The 25,271-nt window shown below is 43.5% G+C and overlaps 1 protein-coding gene across 1 annotated transcript in view; it reads left to right on the forward strand.

The window, feature by feature from the left end:
- Nucleotides 1-25,271, forward strand: part of AHCYL1 (adenosylhomocysteinase like 1) — a 319,577-nt gene that overhangs the window by 220,687 nt on the left and 73,619 nt on the right. The window contains exons 9-11 of the mRNA XM_078644788.1: nt 53-116; nt 247-335; nt 23,706-23,776. Coding sequence (XP_078500914.1) covers nt 53-116; nt 247-335; nt 23,706-23,776 — 224 coding nt within the window. The remainder of the gene's footprint in view (nt 1-52; nt 117-246; nt 336-23,705; nt 23,777-25,271) is intronic.

A 25,271-nucleotide genomic window follows, 5' to 3' on the forward strand; every position in this document is an offset into this window, starting at 1 on the left:
GGTGTTGGTGTCATACCTCCCAGCTCTGACCTTCATGTTTTTATTCTGGCAGGCTGAAGAGGACCACTGATGTGATGTTTGGTGGAAAACAAGTTGTCATTTGTGGGTATGGAGAGGTGAGTCTATATTCTGATTTGGTGTCTCTAGTTTGGTCCTCTCTGCTTGCAGCATATTTCCCTGGGTATCTCTGTCTCCATCCCTGTTGCTGTCCTTGGTATATTCTAATTCTTCTTATTTTCCCCATAGGTAGGAAAAGGTTGCTGTGCAGCGTTGAAAGCTCTGGGAGCCGTTGTGTATATCACAGAGATCGACCCCATCTGTGCCTTACAGGCTTGGTAAGACTGGCACTGCTGTGCCTTTTGTCATTCACCCCCTGCATTTTCTCATTTTTCTTTACTGGAGTATTGTTGTGTATTGTGCCATTTGTATGAGCTCTCATACGCTTACCAATTAGAATACTTTCACAGTGTGTAGATGAAACGCTGTGGGATGTGGTTTGTCTTATAAGAAGGAGTTGGATTACATGTGTGAGGTACAAAGATAGGTTCCAAACAGGATGTGTTGAAATGGCGTTTGTATGTAAGCATTAAGTGTGGAAGAGCAGTGTGAAAATAGCAGCTGTATCACCTTTTCTAGTTCTCACTACCCAAGAGGTACTGTGAGATGAACAGTGTTCATAGTTCCTCCCTGTTTACACTATATGGGAACAATGACACCTCATTCTGTAAAAGTAACTTTACTGAACCTCTCTGTTGCTTTATAAGATGGGCAGGTGGTCATGAAAGTGTAAGTACCCAGCGATGATCCTTGAGGCAAATGCCCGCGGCCAGCATCATTCTAAGGAGACTTGCTGAGAACAGACATCCATTGTAGCCTTGAGGGCTGAGTAGCATCCGTGAACACAAGGCTCTGCCTTTTGTGTCTCTGGACTTTTTATCTGTCAAATAACTTCTATGAGTCCTATTTTAACACCATTCAGTATTTTTACCTTCTATTTCATAGTAGTATTTTTGAAGTATTTATTTGAGTTCTTTCATTCCACTCTTTTTCTCTGGCAGTGGAGACACATTTTACCAGAGGACGTTATAATTAGTAGTTTATCACAGGTTTTTTACTCTGTACCATTTTGTCTGTATCGGAAATGTTCTCTTCTCCCTAAGCGGAGGTGTGTAAGAAAAAGAGAAAGAATTAAGTAAAGAGACACTTGTGGCCTTTGGTCAATGCCCCTACATAGTTTGTTTGGTTTCCACACCAGTTTTAAGAGCAGTGGAAGCAAAGGAGTCTGGGGTGTTCTGCTCCTACTTAAGTCCTATGTTGCTTATCGTACACCTTAAAAGGATCTAATGCTTTGCTGACATTTCATGCAATTCTCAACATCAAGAGGGTTCCTTGTTGCACAGAGAGGCACATCTCATTGACCATCAATGTCAAGATTATTCATGATATCGGGAGGGTTCTCAACATCATGATGGTAGTGGATTTCAAGGTGGAGAACTTGATGGCAGCATTCAGTGGTAAAGTAGTAACAAGCTGTGTGTAGACTAAACTTGGCGAAGAGAATAATGCTATTCATTAGAACGTGATAACTATAAGCTTTCACTGTAGTTACCCATAATCCAGTGTATTAGGACCCCAAGTTGACGGGCAGCATTAAACAAGATACCGGATGTTCATGTATTTGGAAAGCTATGGACGTTTATCGGTGAGAGAAGGATTGTTTAGGAGGACCCTGCCGTCAAAGCAACCTGTGTCTCCAGTGACCATATCTCCAGTGGGTCTTGCCTCAAGAGAACACACCAAAAAACCATGTCTTCTTGCGTCTATGCTGTTGGATAGCCACTGTTCCAAAAGCATATGCCTACAAAGTATAGTCCTGCAACCCTTATGCCAGAATACCAGATGTTCATAAAACTGGACTCCTGTCCTCTGAGTTCCTTTGGAATCACAAGAGGCCATGGGAATTCACAGAACATGAGCCGTGAGGCCCTCTGAAGTGGTAATGGAGCCCTGTTATATAGGGACCTTACAGTCATGGAGTAGTAAAAACTGTGGGCCAACTCTTTTTACTAAAAAGCTAGATGTCCCAGGTCATGATAAACGTTACTTCCATCGGGAGGTGTTTGCAGAAATTCAGGACATCCAAGGACAGTTGAGGTTCTATAGCTCCATGAGATTTCAGATGTGAATTGCAAGTCAAAAGGAATCAACTGCCGCCGGTCAATCTCCACGCAAAGTGGTGGAGACTGGACAGGTTCTGGTGGAGGACCGTCCCCTGCTGCTGCGACAGAAGATCCTCCCGAAGAGGCAGTCGGAGCGGGGGGATCGATCGTCACACTGAGTAGTATAACATGGTCATGCCGCTGCTGCCCCCTTGGCCCCTACTCCCTCCAAGGTGTCCCTTCCTGCTACCGCCTCCCAGCTGACCAACTTCCCCCCGAACCCCTACCTAATGGCGGCCCCCAGTCTACCAGACATCATCGCTCACAAATCACTCAACTGCATCCTCCTCAATGTGTGCTCCCTACACAAGCACGCTATAGAAATCTGGGACCTCCTCAATGCCCACATGCCCGAAGTTGCCTTCCTCACAGAAACCTGGACCAACGCCAACTCAGCTCTCAACATCACCACCACCATTCCCGACGGTTACAAGATCCTGCAGAAAGAACGCCCCATCCGCCCAGGAGAAGGCATCGCCATCGTCCACAAAAGCACACTCCGCATGACAACCACAAGCCCGGATGACACTACGACACTCATGGAGCACCTCCACTTCCAAATCCAGACCAACCCTAAAACGACACTCCAGGGAACCCTCATTTACAGGCCGCCCTGTACTCCTTTCACTAACACCATCGCCGACCTCAACGCACCCCATGCTCTCGCCTCCCCTGGCCACATCCTACCCGGAGATCTAAACTGCCACCTTGACAACCACGACAACCCCAACACCACCACCCTCCTAGAGAACCTTGCCAACATAGGACTAAAGCAACTGGTCATCGCCCCCACGCACACAGCGAGACACACACTCCTCACGGAAGGAAACAGATTTGCCTACAGCCACACCATGGAACTCCTCTGGACAGACCACCATTGCATCCACTTCTACTTCAGAAAACCCACCATACACAAACACGCCCACCGCCTCCCCCACAGAAGCTGGAACACAGTCACAGAAGACCTGCTCACCTCCGCCCTCATCATCACCCCACCAAAGATGCCAGACGCTAACACCACGGCACGCAATCTCCACTGCTAGATCACGAACTTCGCCGACCCACTCTCCCCCCTCAAGAAAGAAAGCTGTTTCACCCCTGCACCCAAGAATCCAATCGCTCCTCCAGACGACTTGAAAAAACATGGAGGAACACCAGAACCCCAGAAACATGCTCCACCTACAGAGAAGCCACCACAGCACACCACCAACTCATCAAATCCCCAAAGAAGAAGTTCCCCCAAGACAGAATCTTCACCAACGTCCTCAACACCAAAGAATTCTTCTCCATCATTAAGTATTTCGCCAAGCACAATAGAGAAACAACAGACGTCCCACCCTCAAGATTAAGATGATGTACGAGAACTTGGACACCCAAGACCTCTGCACCGATTAAGATCCCACCTACAGTGACCCCACCCAACAGACCCTGCTCACCTGGACCCCGCACACAACAGAAGACACCCTAAAGGCCATGAAGAGTATCCACTCGGGAGCACCCTCAATACCCCTGCCCACCCCACATCTTCCACAGAGCTGCCATGGCACCTGAACTACACTGGAAGATCAACTGCTCCCTCGAAACCACTGCATACATACATGAAAATCTGCACTGAGCATACGCCCACTGGGGGGCGGTGACGTAACTCAATAAAGCTGTTAGTGGAAGAAGTGCGAGATTCAGGTGTTTCATTTTTGGCAGCCCGAGAAGAAGGGGTTTTTCCTCGAAAAGCGTTGGCACTTGGAATAATTAAAGAGCAGGAAGGCAGGCTGCATCAATGGAGCCGTATGACGAGGCTCTGTTGTGTGACCTCCTATTGCTTCAGGGCACTTTGGATTACAAACATATATATATATATATATATATATATATATATATATATATATATATATATATATATAACCTACTGGCGGTCGCCAGTAGGTATATATAGTTAGGATTTTTTCTCTATGGGTTTTTTGAAAATTCTATGTCTAATAACTTTGGCGTTTGTGGACGGAATTGGCTGAAATTTTCAGGAAAATGGCACATTTTGTTTCTGAGCAGCCCTTGAAAATTTGGGGGGGGGTTCGTCCAGTGGGGGCCGAGAAAAAAGGGGGGTCCCAAAACGTGTTTTTAACATTGAGTTTTCCATAGGGCGGTTGGCCTCACTTTTAGCCCGAACGGCTGAATGGATTTGCACGAAACTTGGCAAAATTGTAGGGACTGGTAGCCCGATGTGCCTTTTGTAGGTCTCAATATATGTGCTCCAGTGGATTTTGAGAAATTAACGTTTAAAAAAAGATATATATCTGTAACAGCGGACCGGGCAGCGCACTGGTTCGCGGACTTTTCGCGCAACGGAGCTTTGTGAAGCGAAGCTGATTGGTTCTCCGGCGTCTGTCAACATTCCAAACAGTCCGTAGCGGCCGCCATCTTGTCTCTCGGTAGGATCGAGAGACAAGAGGAGGTCAAAACAAAGGGGGAAATAACTATAAGGGGGCATAGTAGATCCTCGCTGACCCCCTAGGTTTGATGTGGAGGTTTTAAAAGGGCCCCGCGGGGCAAAAAAAAATAATAATAATAATAATTGAACGGCTGAATGGATTTGCACGAAACTTGGCAAAATATTAGGGACTGGTAGCCCGATGTGCCTTTGCTAGGTCTCAATATATGTGCTCCAGTGGATTTTGAGAAATTAACGTTCAAAAAAAGATATATATCTGTAACAGCGCTCCGCTTCGCGTAACGGAGGTTTGCGAAGCTGATTGGTCATTCTGTCACTGGGCTATAGTTGGGCTACATCTGGCTGATATTTGGGCTACATTTGTTTTTTTGTGTGTCTGGCGGCCATCTTTGGGCTACATTGGGCTTCATTGGGCTACATTCGGCTAATTAGCAAATAGCTCATCGCAAACTAGGAATGGTAAAGAATCGCTATTTATTCCTTAAAGTTCGCTATTTAGGAAATGCAAATAACTTTGATGATACATATGGCGGTTCATCTCTAACAAGATAAGAAGCATAGGGATACATTTATGATGACTGGCGCATCACCAGGGATGTGTTAGTCATTCTGTGCCGCTGTTCCGTCACCTATGGTGTGCTGCATTTACAATGCGGCGCATCATGGGGCAAAAACAGCACAGATGCGTGATGTATCTGTGCCGTAAAGGTGGCGCATTGCTGGAGTTGTATCGCAAGTGTGATGAAGCTCCAGCAAGGGTCGGGGGTGCCCCTGTCGCAGGGTTTCTGTTCTCACACAGAACTGTGGACAGAGGATTGGAACCTCGGCGAATGCATTGCTGGAGTTGTATCGCAAGTGTGATGAAGCTCCAGCAAGGGTCGGGGGTGCCCCTGTCGCAGGGTTTCTGTTCTCACACAGAACTGTGGACAGAGGATTGGAACCTCGGCGAATTAGGGTGTCCCAAAACTCACGTTAGTAATCAAATAATCCTTAGCAAGCTAGGTACAGTGTCACATTGGATATAACAAACTCTCAATGTTTAGACAATCCAGAATATGAACTTATAGTACCTCAGGATACGTGGAACTCATGAACAGTCGGTCGTTATAGATTTCTTAGAAACCAGAACATGGAGTTAAGAAGAACAGATGTGTATTTGAAATGTTTATTTACTAATGCCGTCTTCTCAGGCGTAGTACCTTAGATAATAAAAGTACACATATTATCAGTAGCAAAATTACCAGCATAGTTACTAGTACATAAAAAGTGAATGGTGATAGTATGTTAACATGCTGTAAATGAATAAGAGTTAGCAACACTTATAAGCAGCCGCGGGCCGTGGAGGGAGTTACGGTGAGGCAGGGAGGCGGGGAGGGGGAGAAGCAGGGTGGAGAATACAAGTACACATATTATCAGTAGCAAAATTACCAGCATAGTTACTAGTACATAAAAAGCGAATGGTGACAGTATGTTAACATGCTGTAAATGAATAAGAGTTAGCAACACTTATAAGCAGCCGCGGGCCGTGGAGGGAGTTACGGTGGGGCAGGGAGGCGGGGAGGGGGAGGGGCAAGGTAGAGAGGGCTCCACCCTGCTTCTCCCCCTCCCCGCCTCCCTGCCCCATCGTAACTCCCTCCACGGCCCGCGGCTGCTTATATCTCACCCTCCCTAATACACATATTATATTATTTGCTAAGAAGGTCTCTTTGTGTTGGTTTAGGGCGTGCCCATACTTTAGTGTCTTAGATTTGAAGGAATGACATCAGCATACACCATCTCTCTCTTCATGTGAACCGCATCAACTGTTGTGTATGTGTGTTCGGCAAAGCAATATAAAACCCGCCTCATGCCCAGAATTGGCAGAAGTTGCACTTATGTTATGAGTATGAAGTCGTGGAGATCAGACCTCATAACAATTCTGTATCGTGTTGTTCTTGAAACTTTAGCACTCGCTGTACAGATATAGTTTAACAAGTAAAGCAGATAGTAGACCAATAACATATTATTCTCATGTAAACCACGATGAACTACTAGGTGGAAAGCTAAAGCAACAACTAAGTGTCGTGTGCAGAAGTTGCAAAAAAGGAAAAATGGCGTTTAAACCGGTAATGAGCCCATGCTAACTTAACACGGTGTAAAGATATCCAGGACCTAGATGACACCTCCTCATGATCCGGAAACGAACTGAATAAGATAATAGAAGTGCCATCTCATGAGAGCAGATTGCAAGTTTATATGTGGACGGTCCGCAAGGTAAAGCATTAAAAACTAGGAAAATTTAATGCTAAAGAAAAATAAAACAGCCAAGTACTTTATCGAGTCTTAAGCCAATAGGCAAGGTAAATAATAAAAACTTGACAAATAAGTCAATGAATTGTCAATGAAATGCTAGTACTCAGCATATCAAACATGAAAAAGGTCTATGACATAACTGTGTATGCAAAATAAGCTGCAACAGCCTCCAATAGGAAGTCACCGTCTTCATCCGAAAACAGTTCAGCCATCCAATTTAAAAGCGGAAAAGAACATACGTGCTCTCCCAGCACCGGATCCTCTATCACCATCAGAGGACAGCTCGGTGGGTTTTCAAGAAAGCTCTGTTCCAAGAAAGACTGTGCTGCCGCCAGTAAATTCCAGGGACCAAGTAGTCCATGCATCAATGCCACAGCCATAATCCTTTCGCCAGGACAAACCAACTCGTGAGTAATGATAGGAGTCATCAGCTGATTAAAGTCGACGTCAGGAGAAACCGGTCCGCAGAGACACAAATCAATGGCCCAATCGAAATCACAGGTCAGGCAGTGAAATACAGGCTGGACACAGGTGAAGTAGGAGAACCGAAAAGATAATCCATATGCCGTGCTTAATATCGCCAACGGCATTGTGCCATAATATTCTAGCATGCGATTGCGGAACAGTGTCAGCAGCTGCAGGGTCGGAGGTTGCATAGGAGGGACATCCATATTTAAAAATGTAAAAAAGCACAAGAGCGTCCGCTGGTAATGCAAGTAAAAATGCCAATCTACGAACCAGAGTGCAGAAAATACAATGAAAGGAAGCAGGGATGACTCCAAAGATTTTCTCAAATGAAGTCACGAGACCACTGGTAACAACTTTAAAAAAGTGTGCCAGGGACTTTGTGGAGGATGCGTTAAAGATAGTCGGAAACATGTTGCTGAAATTGAAAGGCAAATCTTAATTGAAAAGGGTGTGCACCTCTGTATGGGTGTTCGCTATGTGAAGTACGAAAGTTTCACGGGCCGAACTCAAGGCCACCTCTCTCTGAGACAAAAGAGCTCTTATTCTTGCCATGCCGTTGAAACGTGTCCCAAGGTTGGTATTTGTGGCCAGATTGAAAACTCCCTATGTTCATGTGTGGGAGGAAATAGAACATTTCTGCAGCAAATAACCCGTTCACTTACTGTTACGATAAAAGGAATACTTTTAATTAACTCAGAACAATCTTCATTATTGAGCATCAAATAACTACCATTTTCCAACAACTTGAACGTGGGGATGATAGCAGGAACTGGCGTGCCTTGCAACACGCAAGCCATATTTGGTCGGTGTTTGTTGCATGAACCGTGTAACTGTATGTGCCTACACATTAGTGAATGATCTGGCGTCTCAGTGCATTCCTCTCCATTCAGATAAACTTCTTGATCATCTTTGAAACATCTGTATGTGTATGGAAGCGACCAGACCTCATGAAGAAAAGCACTACCTAAAGGTTCATAACGACCTATTGGTATATATTTCATACAATTTGAAAACTTATATAAAGCAAAAGGCAGCGTTATTAAACCGTGGATAAGGCATGTTGCCAAAAAACCCGCAATCCTCTGCTGATGATGTCACTGAGCATGTCATGAATGATGTAATATGTGACATCATCAGCAGTGGATTACGGGTAATGGTATCTCTAGTTTACTCCCTTATAGCTGTGTTTCTTTTAACATAAGTGTCTGTTTCCTTCCCTTATACTTACTGTTTTTGGTTCGCTTCCGGTTCGCGTACCGGCGAGCGAACTAGGAAGCGAACTAAGAGAAATAGAGGTTGGCACAGTTCCAAATATTGTACCAATTTTTTAATAACGGGGAGGTAGTTCTGAAAAGAACTTTTTTTTTATTTTTCTGAACATTTTTTTACTGTTTTTGAATTTTTCGGAACAGTTTTATATTTTTTTGGGTTTTTCTTGGAGGGGGCAATGAAAACGGTTCATTGTAAAGGGCTCAACAGGAGCAACAAAACAAAAAAAAGAAGTATTTATTATTTTGGGCGTTTCGGACAAACTTGCATATGATAGTCAATAGCTCTGTTGATCAGAGTGATGCTTTTTTCTCCGTAGGAAATGAATCCATCGCAAAATGCGCAGATGTGTTTTACATCACCAAATCTCATTTGTATATTTGGCACCATCTCCCTGCCCTCTGGTCCCGTTACTTCCGGTACAACAGATCTTCTGGCCATAATAGGGAGATTATCTAGGTCGTTCCGAAACTGTGCAGCACTGTAGTTGTTAGGATGCCACCTAGTCATATGGCGATGCATTGTGTAGTTTCCGAAACTGTATTTTTTGTCGGTCCCTCTGGACAGTCTATCTTGACATATAAGGCAAGTTACGTATCTTGCATTTACTTTTTTCTGACCTTTGGGAATTTTAAAAAATTGCCAAATGAAGTTTTCTTTCCGGTGAGACGTCCTGGGCTGCTCAGGCAAAAACTGCCTCTCTTCGTGCTCGTCCTCCTGTTCCTCTTCTTCTTCTTCTTGTTGAATTACAACTTGAGCAGGTGGTCCACTCTTCCTTGGATGTGGTGGAGGTGGTGGGGAAGCACCAGCTGAAGCTACTAAAGAAGCCATTGCTCAGTGATCACAAAGGGTCTTTCTCTCACAATGATGAAAGTCAGAGTGAGGAAAGAAGGAGGGATTTTCATCATTTGGGGAAAAACAAGAGTTCTCAACCAATCAAAAGTGTTCATTTTAGATTATATGACCTAGTCTTACATCATTAGGAAACCAAAAGTGAAATGAACCAATGAAAAGTGTTATTACCAAGTCACATGACTTGCTGTGTTTACGTTAAGCGCTTTGCAGGGCCTCCCGGTTTGCTTCCAGAAACCTGCGCTTTGCGACTCGCTTCGCGTACCAGTTCGCTAACGTAGCACGTCATATGACGTATCACGCGACAACGTGAAACGTCATGCGGACGGGAGGCGTCACGATGTTGTTTTCTAACGCGGCACTTGCGGTAAAGAAACGTTTACCGGCTCGCGGTCTATTTCGCGGCATCAAGGTCAGCTAACGGGAAGCTTCCCGATTCGCGAAGCGGGAACGAAGAAAAAAAATATTTAAAAAAAAAATTATTCATAAACATATAAAATATATTTTTGGATTTAAAGAAGAATACATTTTACAGCTACAGATATTAGCTGTTAAAAAACCAATGAAATTCACAGAAAAAACCATAGGTTATAGACCATATATAGTTAGGAATTAGCATTTACAAAACCTTGAAAATTCACTGAAAAAACCATAGGTTATAGACCATATATAGTTAGGAATTAGCATTTAGAAAACCTTATTTTACTCACACAAAACCATTGAAATTCCATATATAGTTAGTTGCACTAACTATATATCGCGCACCCGCAATCCACTGCTGATGATGTCACATATTACATCATTCATGACATGGTCAGTGACATCACTGATGACATCACTGATGACATCTCAAATGACATCACTGATGACATCACTGATGACGTCTCATTTGGCATCATTCTTGTGCTAATACGATAAACCTCTTCAGACTCTAATATAACCTTAGATACACTCAGTGTATACAGACACTCACACACTGCCACTCATCCATGGAGTTACTCACACACCCAGTCAGTCATGCAAAGAAACAATCTCACCTCCATTTCTTCAACTATACAGTTATACACACCTTACTTATTGAAACATATACTAACACATATTTACTCTCTTATACAATCCCTGATACAAGTTCACAATGATCGATACAACCACTCACTCAGTGGCTCTCATGCACAGTTATTTATATATGCCAACTCTCACATGTACTGTGTTTTACATATGTACTTACTATGACATGTAGCATTGAGATATCCATTCACTCATCAATACACTCATGCACACAGTCAACTGCCCATGTAGCTGTTTCCACATGCACTCTTGAACTCATACACCTAGTGAATAAACTGCTCACACATCTATGCACAGAGTCACACACCTTCCAGCCACCCCCACACAAACTCAATCTCCCATAGAAATACTTGGTCAACCAATTAATAACACATATAGCCTCTCGTATAGCTAATGATCAACACATGCAGCAGTTTACATCACAACAGACATAATGATGCACAAATTAAGACAGTTTAGTCACTAACCCATGCATTCAGTGAGACACATTTAATCACTCACTCATACAGTCAGTCACGCACCTACTAAATCCTTCATCCAGACACTTATACATCCACTCATTCTTCAATATCTAAGACATATTTTAACTTTACAGAAACATACAGTCACTGGATGTTGTCATTAGTGATGTCATTTGAGATGTCATCAGTGATGTCATCAGTGATGTCACTGACCATGTCATGAATGATGTAATATGTGACATCATCAGCAGTGGATTGCGGGTGCGCGATATATAGTTAGTGCAACTAACTATATATGGAATTTCAATGGTTTTGTGTGAGTAAAATAAGGTTTTCTAAATGCTAATTCCTAACTATATATGGTCTATAACCTATGGTTTTTTCAGTGAATATATATATATATATATATATATATATATATATATATATATATATATATATATATATATATACAGACACACATATATATATATATTAAAACAAAGTAAAAATACCTGAAATTCCACATTTCAACATCTCTCACACACAATTTCATGTTATTAGATTTTAGTTTATGTGTTTATTAGTACATTTCAAAGGTGATTTGAACAAATAATAATGCGCTAAGTATAGAAGAAACCACAGCTGTTTCTTAAAAAAGATTTAAATTTTTTTTTTTTAATCATGTAATCATTTGATTGTACCACACCGCTGAATTGGCTGCAGGGCCTGGCCTTTAAGCCGTATACCCACTGTGCATGCACTTTGGACAGGCAAAGCTTGGGTTAGATGCAGGACCAATGCAGAATCAATTAACCTTTTGATGCCCACCCAAAACTTTTTTGTAATTGTAATGCAAATATCTCAAAAACTATTGAAGGGATTTACACCAAACTAACTAAAGGCAGACAAGTGAGCACATTTCTAATTTCATGCCAAGGTTGGTTTAATTCTGATTAGCTGTTTTTGCTACTGTAGTGAGAGAAAAGTTCCCTATCAGAGATAAAATGGAAAATGCTCTTTTTTTGTCTATTCCCCTTTATTTTTTCAGTCCCCCAATTGTATCTGCCTATTGCTAGGCCTGCCAAAATATAGCCACTAATACATTTTGATTGGAAACTTTTGTGCAGATTTTCCAAATTACGCTAAAGTTGTAAGCAAAGCTTACAACTCGGGAAATTATTTTATAAAATACTGATGCAGTATTATGGCACCCAATATTACATACTACATACATATAATGATCAATAATTCTGAGGTGCAGGAATACCAATGTATTCTAAGTGGTACCCTGCGACATGGGGAATTACCATGGAAATTGGTGTTTCCTTACCCAGTTCCAAGGTAGTTACTTCATTCATTCATTCGATTCTTTATTTCGATCACAAGTGTGGCGAAAACATTACAATAGATAAAAAGTACACGTCAAGTTACGAATACATCGTAAATCAGGTAAGATTTCATCCCAAAGAAAAAACAATCAGAGACCTAATAAGCATCAAAACATATTTATCTTATTTTCCAGTTTCTTAATGAAGACAACTCTAAAAACAGAACCCATAAATAAGCAGCGCCAAAGTGCTGCTATCAATGCTTGAAAATTAGTCTGTCATAAAAACCGGCTAAAACAACATTGAATAGCTCCTTTTAAGGGCACATTTCAGGAATGAGCTAATGTTAACAGAGTTCGAAGGGGATTCCAATGTTTGCAAGTACTCCAGGGCAGCCAGAGAGGTCCCAATAGTCCGGTTCCTAACAATGGGGTGCAGATACATCTTGCTAAATTCCTGGTAGAATTTACAGAAAAAAACCAAAGTGTAGCAGGCTTTGAGATGACCCTTATTCACAATGACATATCGTAAAGCTAGCCACTTCTTACTGCCCTAATGGGAAACTCAGATGCCATTTCAGAAACCCTAAGCAGAATTGTGTGGGTAGCGTTCTCTTCCATGAGGAGTCAACCCAGCCCAGATATGGTGCCATTCCCAGAGTAGCGTGCAGAGCACAATGCTCTCTGACTATGGGTTTAGAGGACTCGTTCAATTCACTGGTGATTTGTCTGCTTGGTTTAAACAGGGACTTTACCCAGGCCATGTCTTGCTTTACATCCCATTGGGCTGATAGAAAAGTTGTAGGTTTCCCAGAAAAGTTGTGAGTTTCCAGGTCACACAGCCCAGACTTCATGTATTGGAGCAAAGGGGTGGACAGCGCCCTATCACACTCCAGGCAATCCTGCACTATTTCTCTATTGAAGACGGCATGCAGATTTTTCAATATGGAGCACAGCAACGACAGAGGGGCTACATTGACTGAATTTACTGCATATTCCACCCCTAGACCCTGGTGAGTTATATAGGTAGAGCAAGTCGGTGGAACCCCCAGGAGTCTCCTTAATAGTCTGTTTAGCACACCCTGAAGGGATTTAGGCTTTATGTAGCCTCAGAGGCCACTGCCATACGTTAAAATAGGTTGACAATTTCTCCTATAGATCTACAAAAGTGGGACCAAAGGCTTTTTCACAATATGTCTAGCTAAACTAAAAACATCTTAAAAGGGCCCCAATTCCCCTTCGAGTCAAAAACCACTCCCAAATAGGAGAAATCAGGGGTGAGGGACACGGGTTGACCTTGCAAACTCTTCCCCTCATCTTGGTTTGTCCTAAGTTGCACGTCATCATGAATGTTTTTGAGCAATTTGTTGCCGGACCCAACGATACCATAAATGAAAGATATTCATTGATTAATATCTTTAAGCCTTTAGAGTTCTGGCCAGTAAAACCACGTCATCCACCTATAACAATACAGGGACTTTTTTACCACTTATAGATGGGTCATCAGTAACTCTGGCAGACAGGACAGGGCCAAGGCCATTAATATATATTAGGAAAAGCATGGCGGCTAAAACGCACACCTGCGTACCCGCATCCAATCTTGAACCCCTCATGTTTTCTCACCTGAAGGACCATACCGGACTGAGGCTGAGAGATCATAATGGAGGGCTCTCCGGAACAGGGCCAGATCACCATCGACCCCCCCAAAGCGATCAGTACCCCCAAAGCGTTGATCTCCCCACACGGTTGAAGGTCAGGCTCAAGGAACCCTGACTGGCAATGGTATACTTGCTTATCAGGAGGTGCAGGTTTAAACATTGTTCCATTGTGCCCCGCCCCTCACAGAATCCGCACTGAACCTCCGACCGAACACCAGTTGAAACCACCCAGTCCAGAAGATGACCCAGAAGCACTCTGCCCACTATCTTAACAGCTGAGTCCAGTAATAAAATTGGGCGATAGTATTCGAGCGATTGGGGATTGTTTTATAATGTTTGATCCAGGCCTGCTGGCTTATGTTTGTGATTACAGTGTTCGGATGTACTCCCATTGACTTGATGTTTCTTACTGTGGCCCAGAAGTTTCTGGAATCTTTCAGCCTTTAACCCAACTCAACTATCTTGTATTTGCTTCCTTCTGCTCTTTTGCTCTTCCCTGTAAACCTGTCTACATTGGCGCACCTTCTGCACATCATTCAGATCGGCCTTCAAAGCCTCATACAGGCACTTGGAGGCCCTTCTACAGGCTTGATCAAACCATAAAGAACCGTCTGGCCCAGGTCTAGAAGTTTTCATTAACATTTTCCTTACCACTAGTCCTAGATTTATAGAGTTTGAGGACACTGCTAGTGAGCATTCTGGTGAGTTGAGATAGGAAAGTCCCGGAAGGAGATAATTTGAGCATAGTTTGCCTAGGAGGACTGTCGTAGCACCATTTTTCCAAACCAGATGTCACCCTTGTGTTTTAGTGTCTTAAGATTGTGAGGGTGCATTCCGCAATCCCCCCTCCCTCCTCAAAATACCTACATCAGGGCACAAGGGGTTGTGATTACTATATTGGCGTAAATCAATTTTAGCCCCCATAACAGAGGTACAGAATTCCTGGTCTTTAAAATTTTGATCAATCTCAGAGGAGCTCAAGCCACCCCCCTCGCCCCCCCCTCAAATGCTACTGTGGTTTGGTATAAAGGTCCGAATGCCTCAGTGGCATTTAGCAGGTTAAATGATTTGATAAGTTCGAACAGAGCCTGACCCCACCCCACCCTTATCCCTGGCATGGCTAATGATCCCATTAGAGTGGTTATTGAATATATGTTGGGTATTCCCCCAATTGGGCAGCCCCCAGGATGACTTTAAAATCACCCCTATGATAATATTAAACCCCTGACATAGGGGGCCCAAAACTGCCCTAGGCCTGATATAAAATCCATCGGCTCTTTGAGACTGGTGACATGATCTGAGTCAAAAAAGCCATTGTAAGAATTCATTAAAACAGTACGCATACCATTTGGCCACTTAGTTAAGAAAGCTTGGATTAAGGGGCTGTCTTTAGGGATCACTGATATAGTACATTCCAATGTGACCTTGAACTATGCTGTTAACCCTGCTTTGGTCCGGCCTGCAGCCGGAAAGACTGCAGGGACTGAATACAACTGATAATCATCCAATACAATTTCCTCGGTTGCCCAGGTCTTCTGAAACAATACTTTATCATGTTCTCGTATATAGTTCCCCCCGTCTTCACTGGTCAGTTTACTCGCTAGGCCCGCTATATTCCAAAAAAGGATCCGCACACCATAATTCAGGGTCCAGGGATACCTTATAATTAGGCTGTCTGGTTTTAGGTTTAAACCTATAATAACTGTTAAAACCCCACCAGAAGGGAAATAGCCCTCACCAGTGTAAACATATAAACACTGAAAAGTAACCTACACAACCACAAACTAAATGCCATTCAAAGAAAGGAAAAGGAGAGTTAAAGAGTCATTTTTATTTTTTCCTGAAGGGGCCAATACAATGTAACTTTTTTATATACGCTAGCAGTAAGAAAGACTGGGCTAACATTATTCTGCTTGAGTTTTGTTGATTAGGGATGCCACTAAAATACTGTTTCTTCTTCCTTTTTTCAGTTTTTTGGTCTTTGGTCTAAAGATACAGGGGTTAGAAGCATTTTTTTAGGTGTTGTTTATTTTATAAACTGTAAAGAATCAGGAAATATCAAAATCATATTTGATTTTTTTGTCTACGTTTGAGTCTTTCACTGATAGGAAAAATGTAGATTTCAAAAGAATCTTTCCCAATGTGTACCATCACATTTACCCACAGAGAATGGGTAAAAACCCTTTATACATCAGCCCCCTTTTCTGGTGAGTCAGTATTGATAGTAGGCAAATTGCCAAACACCCCAGACATTATACATTCAATGCAAGGTATAGTGACAGGTATATGTGAAAAGAGTGCAGTCACAAAGCATCTAGGATACAGGTGAAAACATGACACCAGACTTTTGGAAAACATGGAACACTGTATCATTTGGAATGCTGCTGCAAAAAGTTCTTACCAAGTTCAACAAAGATTGGAGTGATATTGTCTGTATTTACAGTGATTCAGCTACGTATATGAAACAGTTGTTTGATGACCTGTCAAAATCGATACCTGAGCTGAAGTATCCTTGCCACTTGTTAGATGGTATGCTGAAAGCATCTTTAGAATCTTCAGAGTTAATGAAGAATGCTGTTGACTTTTTAGTCCATTCTGGTTTTGTTATGCGTGTAAACTAAAACGCAAATATTTCTCATTTTGTGCTTTGTGTGGCATCAAAGAGTCATCCCAACCGTGTCACTTAGCTGATGGTTCTCAGTCCCAGAGGCCATGAATGCTATATTATCTATGTGGCAAGCGTTTACAGAACCTTTGTTGAGTGATGCCAAAGGCAAGAAATGTGAGGATCCTTGGTCACATATTGATAGTAATTTGAAAAAAAAGTACACTCTCCTGCATTGTTAGATTTTTACAGGAAAGCATGACTGCTGTAGTGGACATAATAACAAAAACTAGAGTCTGAAAACACCCTTGTGTACCAAGTGTTCTGCATAATTGGTGTAGATGTGAAACATCTCCTTGAGAGTAGGCTGTGCGACACTTTGAGTGACTTCGGCACTGCAACATGTTCCATGTTAGAGTGCTTAGCCCTTCACCAACCATGGCATTTGAAGTCAATGAAGCCTCACTGTGGTACTCTGCACAAGTTATAGATCTCTTCCGTAAAGGGAGATTTTCACTGGGGTTTCAAAAGTGCAGCCTCATTTTCAACCGCTTCTATAACTGAGGGCATATGCGCCCAGTTCAATTCATATGTTGCAGAACTTGTCGCAGAGAATCACAATCTTCAGGTGCACCAGTATTGGCATGGAAAGCTATGTCAGTGGCCAGAGTTAGCAAATTGTGTACTGGCTATTTTGGTGTTGCCTGTCTCAAGTGCCAATGTTGAGAGGGCCTTTTCGTAGATAAAAGTTTACATGGGAAGGAAAGAGCAATTGTGCATGACTAAAGACTTACTGAAGTATTGTATGGAGTACTACGATACATTTGATTTGTAAACATTTATTTGGATCGCATATACACTGTACGTACACTGTCTACATTCCATGCAGTATCAATACAGAAAGCAAGCAATAATAAAAGCAAAAAGTTCTATAAACACCGGAAATACACTGTTTCTGTTCTTTTTAATGGCATGAAAATGTGTAACCACTCATAACCACTGTTTTTTTAAGATATTGAAATTACTTGAACACCCTGAAAAACCCCACCGGAATTTACCAAAAATAGAAACTGAAAAGAGGAAAGCCTACTTATAATGATTTAATTGGTCGGCATAAGCTCCTCTTTAATCTTCCCAGAGATGTGAATAGGGGATTGTATCTTGGGAATAGTGGTAGAGGCCCAAGGCGCCTTCATGGAATATGATGTTAACACATTAGTGGATCCGAGTCAATCGTTTTCAGATTGGTCCGCTGGTAGGGATAATCGATTAAAGACAGGCACACCAAAGTGGGATGTCGCTGAGGGTGTATCTGTCAAGGATGCCTGTTTTCTTTGCTGTTGCCCCTTCCAGATTCGAGCCCAGCTTCCGCTTCACCATCCTTCTCGATTTGTCCCACTACTGGACCAGTCAGAAGGCCCCTAGGCATAAAGCATTCAGCCCCCCAGGCATACAGCATTCAGCCCCCCGAAGGCCTTACAGATGAACAGATTACTGGGTGTGACCGAGGCCGAGGGAAAAAATTGTTGCAGATCCCCATGTTTAAGCTGTAGGCATAAGTGGTAACCCCTTATCAATTCAATAGTGTATTATAGGCAGAGCTTTAAGTGGGCCGGGTCCTGCCTGTGCTCAGCCCTGATAGTTCTAAAAAAGTAGGTGCTGAGACGGTTCCCTATCGGGCTCTCCATTTTTGCCCTCACTCTCAGGGTGGAAAAAGAAATACTAACTTTGCATCTGTACCACTGCTTAATGCCGTTGATGCAACTTCAAAGAGACTCGTTATAGTTCTTTCACAGTCTCATCATTTCGGATCGGAAGCATTTTCAATGTTATGTACAGCGAATCTATAGTTGCTTATTTATCTTAAGGTACTAACAACCATTAACAAAACCAATAGTACTTTGTTGTAGGTGTAATGTTACACGTATTATTTATCTGGATGCTGTGACAGAAGCAGCAAAATACCAGTAGGGTGGAGCACTATGCTAAGTACAGATTTTTAGCTTAACTGTTTTAAAGTCATTATATCGGACTTGCCTTTTTGATAGACTCCCCTCCCCATCACATTTGGTGATGCAGTGCGCGCAACGAAATTCGTTTTATTTATTTAAATGTTTACTTACCTGTAAAACTCCACAATCCATACATTACTACCCCCCCACCCTGCCCCTCCCCCTGGCCACGTCACCGCCCTACAGAAACACCTACTGCCGACCGCTACTGCCCGGTGCAGGATGGGTGAATGGGTTACTCTTGTAACCTGCACACTTGTCACTTTTTCCTCCTGTAATGCACTGTTTGCTACCTCATGTATTTTTGTTTGCTCACAATTGTCACTTTTACCTCATGTAACTTAACGTCTGCTTTTGTAATTTGTTCACTTGTAATTTTCTCCTCATGTATCATTACTGTTCCTATTGTGAAGCGCTCTGACGCCTTCGGGTAAAGTCCGCGCTATATAAAAATGCATAAATAAATAAAAGTAGTCACTCTTCACGATGTTGCCACACTCCAGCTCGGCAGCCACTTGTCCCGAGCGAGAATTAACAGCTCGGCATTCGCAATTACATGTGCAGTGCCCCCGTGTAGTTGCTTATCTTCAGGCTGGTTTCAACCTGCCCATTTTCAAAGGTTTTTGCGGGTCAGATAAATGTCCAAGGGAGCAAGGTTTTACCCAGCGTCGGATTGGTAACAAGGGCACGTGGGCAATGCCTGAGGGGCTGGTGTCCGAGTTCTGGCTATGGGCTGCTTTTTTGAGCAGCCTGGGGGGCTGATTTGTTCTGTTTCTGTATTGTTCAATGCCGCCAGCGGCCCAGTGGGTGCCTGAGTGGCCTTTCTGGAAGCAGATGGGCGTTCATTACCAGGGCTGGCTTTAGCACCGGTGGCGCCCAGTGCGACAATCACTTTTGGCGCCCCCACATCCCATGACCACCTCCTTGGATTCTCTCACTCCCACTTGCAAAAGTGCCCCTTGTCTCGCCAATCAAAGGATATTGTTAAGCACAGTGCCCCCCTTAGGGGGCGCCTCTCCACAGGTCAGCGCCCAGTGAGGCTGCACCAGTCGCACTGCTCTAAAACCAGCCCTGTCCATTACCTCCCTTTTATCACTGGACAGAGGTGTCACTCCCTTTCTCTCGGTGGCCGGCCCATTAATGTATGCATGTTGAGCGGGGCAAGGGGCCTGAGCAGAAGTGGCCTCACTTGTTTTCAGGTGTTTCACCACTGAAAACTAATCCGTGCATTATTTTTAAACCCCCCCTTTTTAAAAAAAAATTTTTTGCTGAAGCAGTGGTTTGCGGAAAAGCAATATGCAAATGTGGGCCACTTTTTTTTAGCGTACCCGGGCCGATTTTTAATCCAAATCCAACCCTGGTTTTACCGCATTACTTAGAATCTCGAATCATTTTGCAATTCCTTTAATGGATGATTTGGGATTGGTGGGCAACTCCTGGAGATTTTATATGAATGTATGACGTTACAACGCATACATTTACAAAGCCGTTTTTACATCGCAACATCCACTACAACGCATTTCATTACATCGCATGACACTACATCGCATATTAAACAAGCATTTACATTGCAATGGTCTCGGCATTGTTGAAGTTAGAGCTATTGGCATTGCTCATGACATTATTTTTATTTATGTTTTTGTTTTTAAAACATAAATAAATGGCATTGTCATTTACAACGCCAATAGCTTGTTCTCTCGCAAATGCGAGACCTATTGCATTTGCACCCACACACAGAGCCACACACACAAAGCCAACCACACAGAGTCATTCACATAGAGCCACCCACACACACACAGAGCCACCCACACAGAGCCACATACACACACACAGAGCCACCCTCACACAGACCCACCTATACACACAGAGCCACCCTCACACAGACCCACCTACAAAAAAAGCTACCCACACAGAGCCACACACACAGAGCCCAACACACACACAGAGCCCAACACACACACAGCCCAACACACACACAGAGCCCAACACACACACAGAGCCCAACACACACACAGAGCCACACGAACACACAGACAGAGCCACACACACACACAGACAGAGCCGCACACACACACAGAGCCCCCCCCCACACACACAGAGCCCCCACACACACACACAGACAGTCCTGATAATGGCTCTGGAAGTGATGCTTAAAGCCCATAGATTCGTACCTTGGCAGACGCTGGCTGTCCAGAGCGAAAAACAGACCCATTATCCCAGTATGCAGGTACTGGGTGAAGCTGGGTGTCCCCGGATATAGTCCAATCTACTCCCAGGTGGTGTGGGGCTTTGGTGCAGGTTACGTCTCCTAGAGAAGATGCTGGGTGCACATGGATAACGGCCCGGGGAGGTGATGCTGACCCTCCACTGATAACGGCCTGGAAGTCCCGTTACACGTAGAATTCATCCCCTCGCTCCTTTCCATGCAACCTCCGCTCCCGGCGCCTGGGTCCCGGGAGGAGCAGAGGACGCTGCGGCGGCAGGCAGGGGACCGGGATCCGCTCTCCAGAGCAAGGGGAGGCTGTTACAGCCTGCGCTGGAAGCTCCGCCAGCTCCTAAGCAGCCATTTTTAAAACTCTGCGAGAGGCGGCGAGAGGCGGCGGGAGGATGCGGCGGGAGGTCCCTCTCTCGGCGGCCAGTGTCCGAGCTAAATAAAAATCAGAATACTTGTCACGTACGGTTACTGACGGTTTGCGTACATCAATAACAGTGTAAATGCCATTGAGCCTCTATAAATCATGAGCCGGCCGTGCATAAAAACATCTATTTTTCCTGGGTAGCGAACTGTCCATGGCAGGTGCGCCGGTCTTGTAAGTAGAATGCTTTATGTTGGTAGAAATCCTAGTTTTGGTAATTTGATTTCAGGGAATATGCTTTATTTTGTCCGCAGTGTGTCTTTTTTGATTTCCTGCTCACATATAGCGCTGTGCGCGCAGGAAAATTCATTGTGTTATTTTGGTACGTTTCCGTTGACTTGTTCGTTCATTGTATTCTTTCTACGCTTAGAGGGTAGGCGGTCTGGCAGACACCGGTTCCATTTGCCACCAGTTTAAAAGTTCTCCCGGTTTGTTTTTGTTGAGAATAATGTTTAGGGGATATTGTTAAATATTTTGTTTAGTGGAAGCGGCATACGTATTCTTAAAGATATGTTTAGTTCAGCGATCGAAGTGCATGAAGTCCCCCACAAAGCACACTGCTTTTCAGTGGGCGCGCCTGTGGGGGGTGAGGGGTGCTGGGCGTCAGTCCTCCTTCCTGTACTTGAACACGACCACGCCATGAACACGACCATGTTTCTCCGAGGCGAAGAAGAAATGCCTCAGAGCAACCACCGTCATTTTTGGGATTGGGGGCGTGGTTTTCTTTCTCTCCTCTTCCCATTGGCTGGAATGTAAAATTCCAGCCAATGGGAAGAGGAGAGAAAGAAAACAAAAAGAAGCTACCCCCCCCCCCGAATCCGGGCTTGAACGGAGTGACGCCCCTCTTCTCCAATGGCTGGCCTCCGTTTAGGAAGCCAGCCAATGGAGAAGAGGGGCGGGTTCAAGCCCCACTCTCTAAGACATAAAGTCTCAGAGCGAGACTGCGCAAGCGCAGCCTTTCGCTAGCGGAGACCTAAAAACTACCTTTACAACGCATTTCATTACATCACATACTACCTTTACAATGCATACCATTACAACACATACTATTATATTGCATTTAAGGTAAGTATTGGATAGTATAGGGGTAAAAATTACTATTCTAACTCCAGGGGATGCAACAGTAGGGTAAGTGTTGGATAGTGTAGGGGTACTATGCATTGTAATGGTATGCGTTGTAAGGCCTGCGTTGTAGTGGCATGCGTTGTAAGGGATAGTACGATGTAATGACTGCGTTGTAAGTGTAGAGCGCTGTAATGACTGCGTTGTAAAGGTTGTTTCCCATTTTATATATGAGTGCCTCACTGTTTGACTTCAAATTAGTTTTCCATAATGGCAAACTAAGAATACAGGTATGTACATTTTCCTTACTGTGAGCAGGAGTAATACAATTAGATACAGATGACCGATCATGAGTTATCTGTAGAGAGGGGCACATGAAATCCAGGGGGAAGAGACTTTAGTACTTTGTGGCTGGAGAGACTTGCGAGTTTCCTGTAGAACAGTAGTCATTTAGGCATTTGAACTAATGAGCTGTAATATAGCAGGAGTAGGGGGCCTATAGACTCCATGAGTAATTGTTTTAATGTTGATTTAATTTATTTAATGGTGGACACGACCAATATCTGAAGAAGAAGGAGCAGGTCAGGTGAAAGTACTAATAGGAAAAGATGGGCCTGTGTTGAGCAGGTGAAGGAATTTCAGAACTAAGCTTTCTAATTAAAAGTATATGTAAAGGGGACAACTCAGCGGGGAGATGAGGGCGCCATGGCTTGTGGCTCAAGGTCTCCTGGGAGTTTCATCAGTTCCTGTATAATGCTGGAGTTGTGAAGAATTGGGAGGCTTGTCGTTTATGCATTAAGAGAGTAAACTCACTCCTAATGGCCATAGGGGACAGCTAGCCACAGGCACTTGGTACTCTTTATCCCCTGTATTCCAGGCATTGAACTCTGATGACCTCATTTTACCTTGGTGGTAGTCTGTGATTTCTTTCAGTGATTCGCCTGCCTAGTTTGTGTTTGTTTTCCCTCCAGCTCCTCCATCCAGGGTCTTGTCTCTCTATATAGATATTATTCCTCCAGGTTCCCAGTTACTAGCTGTTGATTCAATGTTATTGAGGTTCAGTTCTATAGTATCTTTAACTAGTACTAGAAGGTTTCCATGGAATGCTTCTACACTCTGTGCTTTACCTTGTGCGTGGTGTTCTGGGCTGTGAGTTGGTATCAGCTGCTGGACTGTGAGGACTATCATCGCGTTGATGTCTGAATAAATCACTATTATTCACATCATGCTTTTACCTGTGCATAACTACAATTTCCTTGATGGATATCTCTTGCGTATCCCTGTGTGGCACTTCCATCTTTATTATGTGTTTCTTTTTGTTTTGACTTTGGTTTTCTTCTCTTTCCAGCATGGATGGGTTCCGCGTGGTGAAACTGAATGAAGTCATCCGACAAGTGGATGTTGTAATCACCTGTACAGGTAAAGTGTGATTGGATATGTGAGTTGAGGAGGAACCAAAGGCAAAACTGGGGGGGAAACTGACATGGTGCAGCTGTAAATATATAGCACCATACGCATCATTTCAGAAATAGTGTAATTCAGCAGGAACTACAGGGGGGAATGGGTATGTGTTAAGATGCCGTGTGGGCATAGGGACCCTAACATTTTAAACTATAAAATACATCTCACCAATATGCCCACGGGTGAGTGTGTCAGGAGTGGTTTTAAAGTTCAATTTTATGATCCAATGTTTCCCAAGATAAGGTCTAAAACAATGTGTCAAAAATACAGTTTTTTAATGAAGGACTGACACAAAAAGTGAGTTCTAGGGCAACATTTGAAAATTTGGAATGATTTATTACAAAAATTCAACAAGGTACAGCCACATAAAACCATTGCCATAAAGACTGTCAATAAGAAGTGAATACAGAATAATAGACAGAATAAAAAATATTCAGAATCTCAGCTGAAGAGTAAAATCAGCAAGACATCGGACAGCTTCCCTAGTAAGTAGTATCAGAGGGTCATCTCAGAGTTCTGGCTTAAGCCCAAAATGTATGGTTTATATAGGTAATCTTCTCATAGACTAACATAAGAGTGCAGATTCATGATGGTGACATCAAAAGAATGCTATTTCAGCATATCAGTTATTATGCACAACAGTGGTCCCTAGGGGAAAGTAGGAGTGAGAGAATGAATAAATACAGACCCAATAAGTGCTGTATTGGTTAAGCATGTCCAGCAGGACAGAGGTTCACATTTAGGGAAGGCTCAGTCCAAGCTCACGGTTTGTTCTCAAGAAATAATTCGTAAATTAAGGTAAACAAATCGTAAGGAACGTCTCTACATAATAAATGGTAACAACATAGTGTATGTATGAGGCATTTTTAGGGTGTCGACGACGTTTCGATCCATGCAAAGAATGTGTATAACATCTTCAGGACATTAAATAAGCATGCCTGAATATAGGTGCCTTAAAATACTGCACTCGTAATTTAAGAATGAGCTGAGGGCGCGCAGTAGGAGGGGCGCGATGGCCTCTTAGCCGAGGAATACTGCGTGCGAGCTGGTCGGAGGTCAGGATATCCACTCGGGGAGCATGATGCTGTACTCGTAATTACAAGAATGAGCTGAGGGCGCGTGGTTGGAGGGGTGTGATGGCCTCTTTGCCGAGGAATACGGCGTGCGAGATGGTCGGTTGGCGCAATGGCCTTGGCCGAAGACTACGGCGTGTTGTCAGGGGGGGATCAATATCTGTCAGTGCAGGAGAGAATTTCAGCCTATCAGAGCATTTAACATTTGAGCACCATACTTCGAGTCTGTGAAAATGTTTTCTTCCCCATTATGGTCTTAAGTTTGGCTGGGAACAAGAGCAAATATTGGATACCCAACTTGCGGATTTATCGTTTTACTCTTTGAAAGAGTTGGACTGCCAGTGTAAAAATCCAGAAATAACACAATTTGAGGATTATCT

The sequence above is a fragment of the Lissotriton helveticus genome, chromosome 5_1 (assembly GCF_964261635.1).
Source record: "Lissotriton helveticus chromosome 5_1, aLisHel1.1, whole genome shotgun sequence".
NCBI lineage: Eukaryota > Metazoa > Chordata > Amphibia > Caudata > Salamandridae > Lissotriton > Lissotriton helveticus.